The sequence below is a fragment of the Polypterus senegalus genome, chromosome 17 (genome assembly GCF_016835505.1).
Source record: "Polypterus senegalus isolate Bchr_013 chromosome 17, ASM1683550v1, whole genome shotgun sequence".
NCBI classification, from domain to species: Eukaryota; Metazoa; Chordata; class Cladistia; order Polypteriformes; family Polypteridae; genus Polypterus; species Polypterus senegalus.
In genome coordinates, this window is record NC_053170.1 from 88,969,480 (window position 1) to 88,981,612 (window position 12,133).

Genomic DNA, 12,133 nt, shown 5'->3' on the forward strand with positions numbered 1-12,133 from the left:
TCTATCTATCTATCTATCTATCTATCTATCTATCTATCTATCTATCTATCTATCTATCTATCTATCCTACTTACTACGCTAAAATTTAAATCTATCTATCTATCTATCTATCTATCTATCTATCTATCTATCTATCTATCTATCTATCTACAGTGCCCACCAATGCCCGCTGGAGTTTCCCTTCCGCATCACAGAGACATGCAGGTTGGATTGATGGCCAATTCCACGCGTGGCTGTGTGTGACGGACTGTTTCCTGCCAGACCCCTGTGACCCCCGGGCCTGCATAACGAGATATCAATAGAACAGAACAGAATATCCACTTGGGTCAAATCCCAGCCGGTGTCCATCTTTGTGAACTTTGCACATTCTCTCAGCATCTCGGATGTATTCCTAGTGTGCAGATTGGAGTGAAGTTCATCCATCCATCCATTATCCAACCCGCTATATCCTAACTACAGGGTCACGGGGGTCTGCTGGAGCCAATCCCAGCCAACACAGGGTGCAAGGCAGGAAACAAACCCCGGGCAGGGGTTGGCTTTGGCGACCTTTGCGTTGAACTAAGCCATCTCAGTTAACACATCCTTCCACTTTCTAAGTCCGCTTCCAGTGTAGACTTCCAGGATGTCGCAGTTACATCCTGGGCAGGGACGGATTTGAAGAATATCAGTTGCGATTCGGCGACAAACCCAACCTGAACACTTTTAGGACAGAAGAGAAAGGAAAGAAAAGGGAGAGAACCACGAAGTAAAGAAAGTGAACGCCAGTGCTGCCTGCCAATGAACGCCACACATGATTGTAAAGGTATAATAACTCAGACATGCAAATATTCAATCATCACTTCAGATTTATAAATTATACACAATAAACAAATGCAAACTTGGCATTGCATTGTTGTGTGTATACCATGTTGATGAAGGCTGCCAACTTATATAATGTGAGGGTCTTTTTCGGATTTAGAAGCAAGTCCCGGGCTGGAATGAGCCACACATCAGGCGGGACGGTCACAGAGCAATGGAAAAAATACAGACTGAGAGTTTAGGTGGTGAGCCTTGTTAATGAGAGGGGCATCCGCCACCCTGGAGATCCCACCATACCTCTTATCAGATTTACGGAAACAGGGCTCTTTCAAATAATAGCCTCAGGTTTTTTTTTGTATTTTTTTATTTTTATTTCTGTGTGCAGCCATTGTATATGGTGTGGTTCGGGGGGTCAGTGGATACGGGTGGTCTGCATTCCTTCCCTTTCTCTGCGTGTGTCCTGCTAGCCAGCAGCCATACCACCTGCACTTCAGCAGAGGTCATCCACCTGCAGCTGGGTAGCCCCCCGCCATCTAGGAGAAGCTGCTGGAAGAGGCGCTTACCCTGGGGTCTGTGCGTACAGTAGGTCCCAATGCCCCCAAGTGCGGTGACGAGGACACTGTGCTGTAAATGTTTGTGCCACTTAAAACTGTGGTCAGGACATCTTTTGAAAAGAGTAGGGTGCTAAACTGTCCACCGCAGCCCCCCAGTCACCCCCTGTCTCTAATGGTCTTTATCTCTCTCACCTCTGGTGCACAAATGGCTGCCGTCACAGGCAGTGGTGGTGCTTGAAGTGGTTCTTGCTTTATTTGTATATTTGATTGATTCATTAATTCCATTGTTTAGACTTTTATATACAAAAATGTCGACTTACACCTACTGCTTTGAAAGCGGGGCTTGTATGGAGTTTGCACCTTCTCACACATCTCAAAGGCTCTGCTTATTATCGAAGATGACGAACACTTATGACACAATCGGTGACATTTCTTTCAGCCTTCTAATTGGAGCTCGGGCAGGTCAGGTGACTCGCTCAGGGTCACATGGTGTCAGCAGTGGGATTTGGGACCTCAGGGCTTGAAGTCCAGAGCCTTAACCACTACACCACGCTGCCTGCCTTGTGTGTGGGGCTGATGGACCCACAGTTACCGAGGGTCGGTTCCCACCTTGAATCCACTGGTTCCCCAAGACGAGCAAACTAATGAAAATAAATGTTTAGAAAACGGCAAGCATGTTGCTTGATAGACTAGTGTTGGATTGCATATATGAAGATGGCCAAGGACACTCCTAAAGACAAAAAGGTGTCAAAGTGATGGCCGATGCCATTGGTGAACTGTTTTTGGTTCCAAAAAGAACCATCCGCATGGAAGTTCCAGAAAGAAACTTTTGTTTTTATTTCACTTGGCCACAAGTACATAGTGACACAGATTTGTGAAATCCCAGGGGGGATTTCAGGACGCGTTGCCACATATAATAACAGCAACTATTTTGGGGTCAGGTTTGCTGGATCTCTTGAGGGTGGCCCGCCATAAATAAAAGATTTCTGATTTCATCACATCTTAGGAACCTTTTCAACGCCCCATTTTCAGAGTCAAAGAGCTCATCCCAGTACGCTTTGTCAAGTGCAGATTCAACAGGAAACCACACAACCCAGTCAAGCGCCATTACAGAACCAGCATGTTTAGGAGCGTATAGGCCCCTGCCCGCCTGCTACCCCCTTTACACGTCTCAGCGACCCCGATAATAGAGGAACGGGTTCTGGAAACGGATGAATGAACGGACGTCGTAAGCACACAGATGTAAACGTCCACGTTGATAACGAACGGCGCGTTGGCCGACATTCAGAAGTCGCCTTTTTACTGTAATAGGAAGAGGAATTGCTCGGGACCGACTGGTCGGGGGGCGGGGGGCGGAGTGCTGAAGCACATCCGTGGCGTTTACTTGAAACTGATTGCGGAGGAGAAAACGAGAGTTGCAGTTACAGCTCAGTCCTCAATTTCAAAATCGAGTCGGGAATGCGTGACTGCGCCAGAAAAATAAAAATGAAACAATTCCGACGATGCGTCAGTCCGTGAGTGCTCAGGGGGTCTGCTCGGCGTCCGGAGCCCCCCCTGTGTGCCGTTTCAGTCCGAGCTTCCCGGTCCGATCAGCAGTTGAAAGCAGATGGCGTGCCAGTGCCACACGTGCCAGTCGCCTGCTCGTGACACATTGGTGGGACACATTATATATATAGCGCCCTCACCTCCCTTTCTCCTAAAACTAAGGGACTAACATACTGAAAGTGTATGTGTGTTTGTGTGGGGGGGTCCTATTCCGCTTCTCCTATATTAGAAACGGACTAACATACTGAAAGTGTATGTGTGTGTGTGTGTAGGGGGGGGGGGGTGTAGGGGTCCTATTCCTGTTTGGTAGCGTTTCCTGGTAACCCCTCCCCCGCTCATTATTTTACTTTATTGTCAGTTTACTAAAGAGACCCCAGAGCGATTCCTGACCGTTTGGCCTTCGTCGTGTGGTGGGGGGTTCTTTCCTACCGAGGTAGACCCAGTGCCGGTGCAATTAGTTATATTACGCCCCAGGGAAAGCTTATACCGACTGTTCGGACTGCGGGTGCCCAGCCTCGCAATACCCAAACCCCCGTGATCTGCGCCCTAAGCGAATGCCTAAATCACCTTAATGGTGGCGCCGGTGGCAGATACGGTATATACACCGTATATGTTACACCCATCCGTTTATTATAAGTCGTAAGATTCAACTTATAACGTTATACCATATCATCATTTAACATGTTGTATTTAGAACTCGTCTATCAAATTTATGGAAATAACATTTCTCAATTTATTCTATCATTTAATGCCCGAAAGAGACACAGCCGTGCATGGATGCAATGGCCTGTACAAGATTAAAAGTCACACATGCAAAATATACAACTTATAAAATGCTGACAGTAAATACCTATGCAGAAAACTGTAAAAATGTTGGTCTGCGCATGCGTAGTATCAGTGAGTAGATCATTGCGATGGGTAGGATGTTTCGTCAGAACACCGGCCCTGGGTAGACCCCAGCTATTGTCTACATTATACTGAACAAATGGGTCCAGAAAAATTCGTGCTGCCTGTCCAGCGATATGCGAAACCACCCCATTGTTGTCCTACCGATACTTTTATCAAACGTTTTACGATTGGTTACGGTTTACCATATATAAGCGTTTCTATTTACCGTATAGAATTCTCTTCACACCGCGTTTTATTATTATACTGCACTTTTTATTTGAAAATAATGTAATGCGTTTTTTTTATTGTTTAAATGATTTAAACCGAAGACTCTGTTTTAATTTCCTTTGCTGTCTTGAAGCTTTCTCCATGCAGTGATGCAATGGCGTCCCGGTCGGGATGGATTCCTTACACCTTGCGCCTTGCAGACAGACATATCCCCCGCAACCCTGTTCTCGAAAAAGCGGCGAATGTTAAAGGATCAATGTGTTATTTTATCTTATAATTGGGGGCCTGGGAATTACGCTTTCAGGGTAAGGAGCCCCGAAGAATCCACCCGATGTCCAGTTACTGTGCTGCTCCCATAGCTGATCCCCTCAGGTAAACTGCGCCCACTCGGCCAGCACTTTCAAAGTAACACCTGCCTGCGCTTGACCGGATCGGAGCCCCAATGACACTCAGTCTCCGGCGTACAGGCCCCTCTGCTTGGCCCACGGACTACCTGTAATAATAATGATAATATTTGTTACCAACTTGTTTGTATGTTGTATCTTGTACTTCTGTCCACGAGTACCGTAGCTCTGATGATTTTTTTGCAACTTTATTCATTTCCCAAGATCGCCATGATGCCTAAAAAGGGCAAGGGTTTCTTCTCAGACGTCAAATACAAACATTTCGGTGGGTTGGTGGGTTAAACTGCGCCTGTAAGTCTGTAAGTGAATAAACCTCAAGGAGGACTGGAGTTCATTCATGTTTTGCGATTGTCTCACACACCTAAAAAATCTGGTTCTTTAAAGGCTCTTCATTTTTTTGGGGGGGATCTCGTGTTGAAGATCGACAATGGATCACTAATGTGAGGACAAAGCACAAATCTTTAATAAACAGCTAAAGGTATAGGATACGACAGATCAAGAAGACCCCAACGTAGCCGGTGGGATGCAGCTAAAGTCCTTGATGAACTCTTTATTATTTTACAAAATGTGTTCATATTTATTAATGGCTATCTGAATATCCTGTTTTAAAAAAAGGCTCCTTCCTGAACCTTCATGTGGACGGTTCTTTTGAGAATGAAAAATAAAAGAACCGCTTTAGCACCCTTATTTTTAAATAAAGTGTACGCATGTATGCAAGACCACAAAAACAGATGAACTGATAAATACAGTCGAATGTGTGAAATAAATCAGAAAATAAACTCCGAGGTTTATTAAAGCTCATGCAGCCTTGTAACTCTTATGGAATGAAAGACTTTATTGTGAGTTAGCGGACGGAGTTCAGGCGGAGAAAATGATGCAACGATTAAGATGTGAGCGTCGCACACGGTGATCGTTTTATAATTTTCTTTGACAGTAAACAGTGCGGACTTTAATCTTTAATAAAAGAACGAATTTAATCGCAAGAGATATTCCGGACTGACTTCAGGGAGCCGTCGAGCATTAAAAACACACACGCCCGGCGAAAAGTCTTTGATTAAAAGGAACGTCGAGGTGGGATGTGAAACGAATTCAATGTTCAGTTTATCTGGAACGTGCCGGAGTTACCTTGAAATTGTTATTTATATGCTTCCTTTTAAAAAGGCGTTAGTCACAATTACAATGTAAGTCATCCACCCATCCCTTATTAAAACCGCACAGTCCTTTTCAGGATCACGGAACCAATCCTGGCAGCATCGGGCACAAGGCAGGAATCAGACTTGGACTTGGAACCAATTACTAACTATATGACAGTTAACAGCTGGCTACAGACGATAGTAATTATTAACCAATTTCAAGCGCCTTTCATAAAAAAAAATGCCACTACTGTATATAGCGCCTTTTATGTCTACCGCTTCGTGTGAATAATAGATACACGCGACATTATTTTTCACACCTAGAGGACGGATGTCCAAAGCGACTTTCCCGGGATAGCCCAGCCACTCTGCGCTGGTATTTGAACTCGGCACAATACAAAGGATTATATTTTACAAGCGGCCCGCACAGCGCAGTGCAACCTAATCCTTATCGTCAATGGCATTTTCATTCACTTTAAGCCGACGTCAATGGTGTTTTGCAATTAGTATTTAAAGAAGGAAAGAAAGAAAAAAAATCTGTCTTACGCCTGAAGAACCGTGTACGCTCCTACTCTATAATTAGCTGCAGCCCCCCACATAGACGTGCTGTCGGCAGTAGTAAAGGACCCCATTAAAGAAGCTCGAAACACACGAAGTTACCGGCTTATGGATCCAGGTAACCGATCTACTGTACTTCGCCTGAACTCGTTTGTTAAGAATGAAAACAGTGAATCAAAGCCAAAAAGGGAAGGCAAAAGGGAGGCGGGGGAGGGGGAGAGAAGATCGGTAAAGTGGGGGTAGGACGGCTTTTCAGCGAATACCAGGAACAGGCCGGCTAAATACAGTGAAAGAGAGAGAGAGAGAGAGAGATCATGATTACGGCTTGCGCACGCGCGGTGAGTGTGTGAGCGCTGTTTTTCATATTGCTTTTTTGTGACTGGCCTTACCAGAAGTAGCTCTGTTCCTGGAACACTTCACAAAAAAAATGGGGGCGGGGCCCGTCGAATTATAAATGGTCGCTGTCGGGTAGGAAAAGGCTGACAATTACACCGCCAGCTGTGGTGCTTATTGAAGTGTGCAGGAAGGAATAAGGACATAAAGAAAGAGGGCGAGAAGAACAAGGAGGAGGAGGAGATTTTTACCTAGAGTGGAACGTAGACCACGTACACACTGAGCTCCGAGCCAGCGAGAGACAAGCAAGTGGTCGGGTCATCTCAACCACGGGAGCGAGCCGCCGGCACAGGTAACTTAACGCTTTTTTCTATGCGGAGTTACAAAGCAAGACGAGCCTGGCCGGTTCATGCGGACGGCGTTAAAGTCCTTCTGGCGTTGTGGAGTGTCGTGGCGCTTGTGTATTAGACGAAGAAAGAAAGGAGAGAGAAGGGGGCTTTATAGCGCTCCCTGTGAATCCCCCCGCGATTCTGTGCCAGGGAGAGAGAAAGACCGGCACCTGGATTCAAGGATGCTGCAGGACTATTTCAATAAGTTTAAAAGTTTTATACGTAAACTAGAAGTATTGTGAGTGATTAACAATTATTTAGGTTGTATGGTATAAATAATTCATGTGGACAGGTAACGCCGTAGAGCCGTTGAGCGGACCATCGGACACTTGCTGTACGCTTACAGTATTGGACAGACACCGTCACAGCGGACATTCGTGCAGGAAGGCAGTCCATTGAAACGATCGATCATTTTCTCATATGCCTATCTATCTATCTATCTATCTATCTATCTATCTATCTATCTATCTATCTATCTATCTATCTATCTATCTATCTATCTATCATGTAGTGCCTTTTTATCTAATCTCCGATGAACTACCGGCCCATCTTGAATTGGTTCCGGCATTTTTCCAAAACTGCCGGGAATAACTCCTACCCCCGTAGCCCTGAATTATGTGGAATAAGGAATGAAGGGATATTTGTAATTTTAATAGTAATATGTGGGCTGTATATTAATTAAAAATATTTGTATAACGTTAAATTTAGAATCTGTGGGATTTAATTTTTGCATTGGATATTTTCTTGTAGAGTATATTTGTTTATATAGGTGAGACATAAAACCGAGATCCTGAGTCTCTGGGGTCTTTAAAGATCCCTGGGCATCTTTCAAAAGAGAAGGATGTTTCCCCAGGTCTTGGCTAGTTTGCCCATCACAGCCTGAAGTGGTTCCCCACTCTTTGAGTAAAGTGCTTTGAGTAGGTTAGAAAAGCGTTATATCAATGTAATGAATTATTATTAATTATTATGTGCCATGACCAATGTTCCATCCAGGGCTGGGCTCTGCCTGGTACACATTGCTGATGGCATAACTTCCAGCTCCCTGTAATCCTACAACAGGCAAAGCAAATTCGAAAACTTGATTTTATATATAAAAATAGTATATATATATATATATATATATATATATATATATATATATATATATATATATATATATATATATATATATATATATATATATATATATATATATATATATATTTGTGTGTGTGTATATGTATGTGTGTATATATATAAAATTGTCATTAATCCCCATATATATAATATATATATATATACTGTATATTTATTAGGGGATTAATGACAATTTTATATAAAACGTCATATGCATTAGACAGTCACTCAATCCAGATGTGCAAGGTATGCATCTGGTTTTGGCAAAATAAAAACTAATATTGATGTGCATAATTTTTTGTATAATGTTATCTATCAATGCACATATGTATACAGTGTGTGACCCTGAGCAAGTCACTTCACCTTCCTGTACTCCAACTAGAAAACCAAAAGAATTGTAACCAGTTGTGTGTGTATATATGTGTGTGTTTATATATATATATATATATATATATATATATATATATATATATATGTGTGTGTGTGTGTGTGTGTGTGTGCGTGTTTATATATATATATATGTGTGTGTGTGTGTGTGTGTGTCTATATATATATATGTGTGTGTGTGCATATTATCTATAAAGTAGGTGTTCATGTAGAGTGAGAGGCAGACTAGCAGCTATCCTGGACCACACCAAGCTGTCTTCTGCTTTCTTTTCTCTCTTTCTCTGACTTGCTACTTTTGTAATTTCTTTCTTTCTTTTTTTTTTCTTTCTTTCTTTCTTTCTTTTTTCTCTCCCCTGTGTCTCTGAACCGCATTGGGCTGGGTTTATTGACTAGAGCCTCTCCATCCTCTGAACCTTGGTCTGATTTCTATTTTCAGCCTCGACTTGTGTACGGCTGACTCCTGTACTTTGTTAAGTGCTCCTAATGGCACAGAGGGCACACGGTGTGTCTCTTTAGTCTTCTCCATATGTGATGGTATCAAGTAAATGCCGCGGTTTAAGAGCTGGGCAGGGTGGCATCTTGGCAGGGGGTCTTGTTGCTTGGGCTTTGATTTGTGTAACGATTTGCGGGACGTCGTTTTCACATGGCGGGTCTGACACGTAGCCAAAGTGAATTGTCAGGAGGTCGGGGGCCTGGGGGTTGGCTTTGCAAGGGCCGATTCTGAGCTGTTGAGGATTCATGGCGCCTTTCCTCGTCTTCTTTATTTCTAATGACCTTCTCTCTTCCTCCTACAGCTGTCTGCCTGCCAAGTGAGGAGGACTAACCCTGCACGAGCCGCAGCGCACATGGATACAACCCTGAGCTGACTTCTCCTGACGGCTGGCCCTGCGACCTTTTTTTTTTTTTTTTTCTTCTATCAACTTTTGTTGTTGAAGCATTTCTTGACATTTGGGCCCTGACCTTTTGGGCACTTTGCGCCCGGTGGATTGACCACTTTATCAGGCGCCTGCACAGCGCAATGGTAACCCACAGTAAGTTTGGTGCCGCTATGAGCAGCTGTCCATTTGAGCCGAGCTTGAGGCTATCTGCTCACCGCTTCAAGATCTTCAACTCCAAGCATGAGTATCAGCTGGTCATCAACGCTTTGCGGAAGCTACAAGAAAGCGGATTCTACTGGGGCACGGTGAGTGGGAAGGAGGCCAACAAGCTGTTGAGCGCCGAGCCCACGGGGACCTTTCTGGTACGGGACAGCTCCGACAATCACCACTTCTTCACCCTCAGTGTCAAAACTGACTCGGGGACCAAGAACCTGCGCATCCAGTGTGACAGCTGCTCGTTCTTCTTACAAACTGACCCCAAATGCCTCCCTGCTGCTCCGAGGTTTGACTGTGTCTTGAAACTGGTCCACCATTACATGCCTTCCAATAACTCGCCTTGCCCCAGCGGGAATGTGAAGAATAACTATTTCATTCATTCCAGCGGGGAAAAGATCCCTTTGGAACTCCTGCAGCCGCTGCTGTCCGGCGTGTCGACGCTGCAGCACCTCTGCCGTAAGACGGTGAACGGCCACTTGGAGGTGTCCACCAAAAGAGAGCAACTGCCACACACGCTCAAGGAGTTCCTCAAGGACTATGACTCTCCCTTGTGAAGCGTCCTCTTCTCGGAGGGCTGGACGCCTCTGTTTTTCCACGGACAGGCTGCCCGGCACTGGGGCCGGTGAACTGTGTAGAGAAACGCGACGGGTTTGTGTGGCCAACCCGAATGCCCCCCTCCGCTGGGCGAGACTCCAAACAAATTTGTACATTCCTCCGCCGCACGCGGGGCGGCCAAGGCGGCGAGGTCAAGCGCATCCATGTGAGATGTTTGGCGAAACACGTGCTGCTAATTAAACAAAGCTGCTCGCCAAAGAGGGAGAGAGAGAGAGAAAAAAAGAGAGAAAAACGTAAATAAATAAAAACCACGAGCGGACAACACAGATATGCAATATTTCATTTCATTTTCTCGTCAAGGCCTTCCTCACAGGTAGACATTACTAAAGTGTGGGCGGAGGGGCATCGGGATTGCACTGGAAATGGGGCGCCCAACCCGACTGGCCTGGCCGGCTTCTTCTCAGCCAGTGGTCTTCCCACGGCGCGGTTTATTCTTGATGATTCACGTCGATTGCTGTAATGAGAGGCCGAACCAGCGGTCGCTCTTTCAGTGAACTATGAAAGGTTAAAGTGCGGGAGGGCGGGCAGGCGGGCCAGGCGGACCACCTCACCTCGCCTCGCCTCGCCTCGCCTCATGATATCACTGAACTGAAGAATCATTGACTCAGGGACACAGTATTCTGGTTTTAACACGTTGGAGCTGCCAGCTCGAGACCACCGCAGTGTGGCTGGGCTTGGTGCCGTTTTCACTTGTTCCTTGGCGTTTCTGCAAGTCAGTCTCTTCACAAATGGTGGCTTGAATGTATTCTGATGAAACACTTGCATTGCCTTTCTTTTGGGGAGGGAGGGAGGGTGGGGGGTCCAGTGTCAGTGAAAGGGTTCAAACATTTCCACTCGTGCTGTTTTTCTTTTCTTTTTTTTTTTTTTTTCTTTGTTTACATCGATTGTGAAGAAAGGACAAAGAAGCCAACTCACACCAACAAGTAGCAACTCCAGATTTGTCTTTTATAAAGATCTCACCATAATGTCCAGCGATGTGGCTGGGGGTCCAGACTTGAAGATCTCACAAAGCAAAATGTCTCTGAAAGTTTTGCACATTATTTATATTTATAAAACGTTTTCAGTAATTTATAATAAAGAGCACTATTTTTTAAAATATGAACTGTTTGTTGTACTGTGTCATCCTGTCCATGGATCTAATCTTCTTTATAAAAAAACGCTAGCGTCCTGAAAGGGTGGGGGGTTGGAGGTGACAAATGGGCGCCCATGGATTTGGGTTCAGTTCCAGGGCTGGTCGCTGTGTGGAGTTTGTCCATTCTCCTGGCGCCTGCTTGGCGTCTTCCTAAATATCCCATTTGACTCCCCCATTCTCAAGGGCTGGGTGGCCTGGTGGCACGGTGCTTAGTGCAGCTGCCTCCCAACATTGGGGGCCTGGTGTCCGTTTCTAGCGCGGCCACACACACTCTCAATAGTCCATGAGTGTTGTGGCTGATTTAATGCATGGCGGTGTGGTGGCACAGTGCTTGGCGCTCAAGACCTGACTTTGATTTCCTATCCTGGTGGGGTCTGTCCATTCTCTTAGACTGCATGTCTTACCCCGACCCCAGTACTTGACTATGCTGGTTGATTCCCATATGTTCAAGATTGTGAGTTGGCATGAGTCTGTGCCCTGGGTGGTGTGGTGGCACAGTGCTTGGCGCTCAAGGCCTGACATTGATTTCCTATCCTGGTGGGGTCTGTCCATTCTCTTAGACTGCATGTCTTACCCCCCATGCCCCCCCAATATGTTGGTTGACTCCTATATGTTAAGGATTTTGAGGTGGCATGAGTCTTTACCCTGGGTGGTGTGGTGGCACAGTGTTTGGCACAGGAGACCTGACTTTGATTTCCTATCCTGGTGGGGTCTGTCCATTCTCTTAGACTGCATGTCTTACCCCGACCCCAGTACTTGACTATGCTGGTTGATTCCCATAGGTTCAAGATTATGATGTTTTTGCACCCTGGGTGGTGTGGTGACACAGTGCTTGGCACAGGGGACCTGACTTTGATTTCCGATCCTGGTGGGGGTCTGCCCATTCTCCTAGACTGCACTTGTTGTTTTTGCCACTTCGCACTCGTGAGGGGTTCTAGGTTGAGTCTTTCTTAGTTTTA

General features: G+C 45.4%; 1 protein-coding gene across 1 annotated transcript; it reads left to right on the forward strand.

The window, feature by feature from the left end:
• Positions 1 to 6,526: 6,526 nt before the first annotated feature.
• On the forward strand, positions 6,527 to 11,144 carry socs3b (suppressor of cytokine signaling 3b). The gene is made up of 2 exons (XM_039740112.1): positions 6,527 to 6,793; positions 9,128 to 11,144. Exon 2 carries the CDS (start codon positions 9,352 to 9,354, stop codon positions 9,979 to 9,981), a length of 630 nt encoding a protein of 209 aa, XP_039596046.1. The 5' UTR covers positions 6,527 to 6,793; positions 9,128 to 9,351; the 3' UTR covers positions 9,982 to 11,144.
• Positions 11,145 to 12,133: the final 989 nt, after the last annotated feature.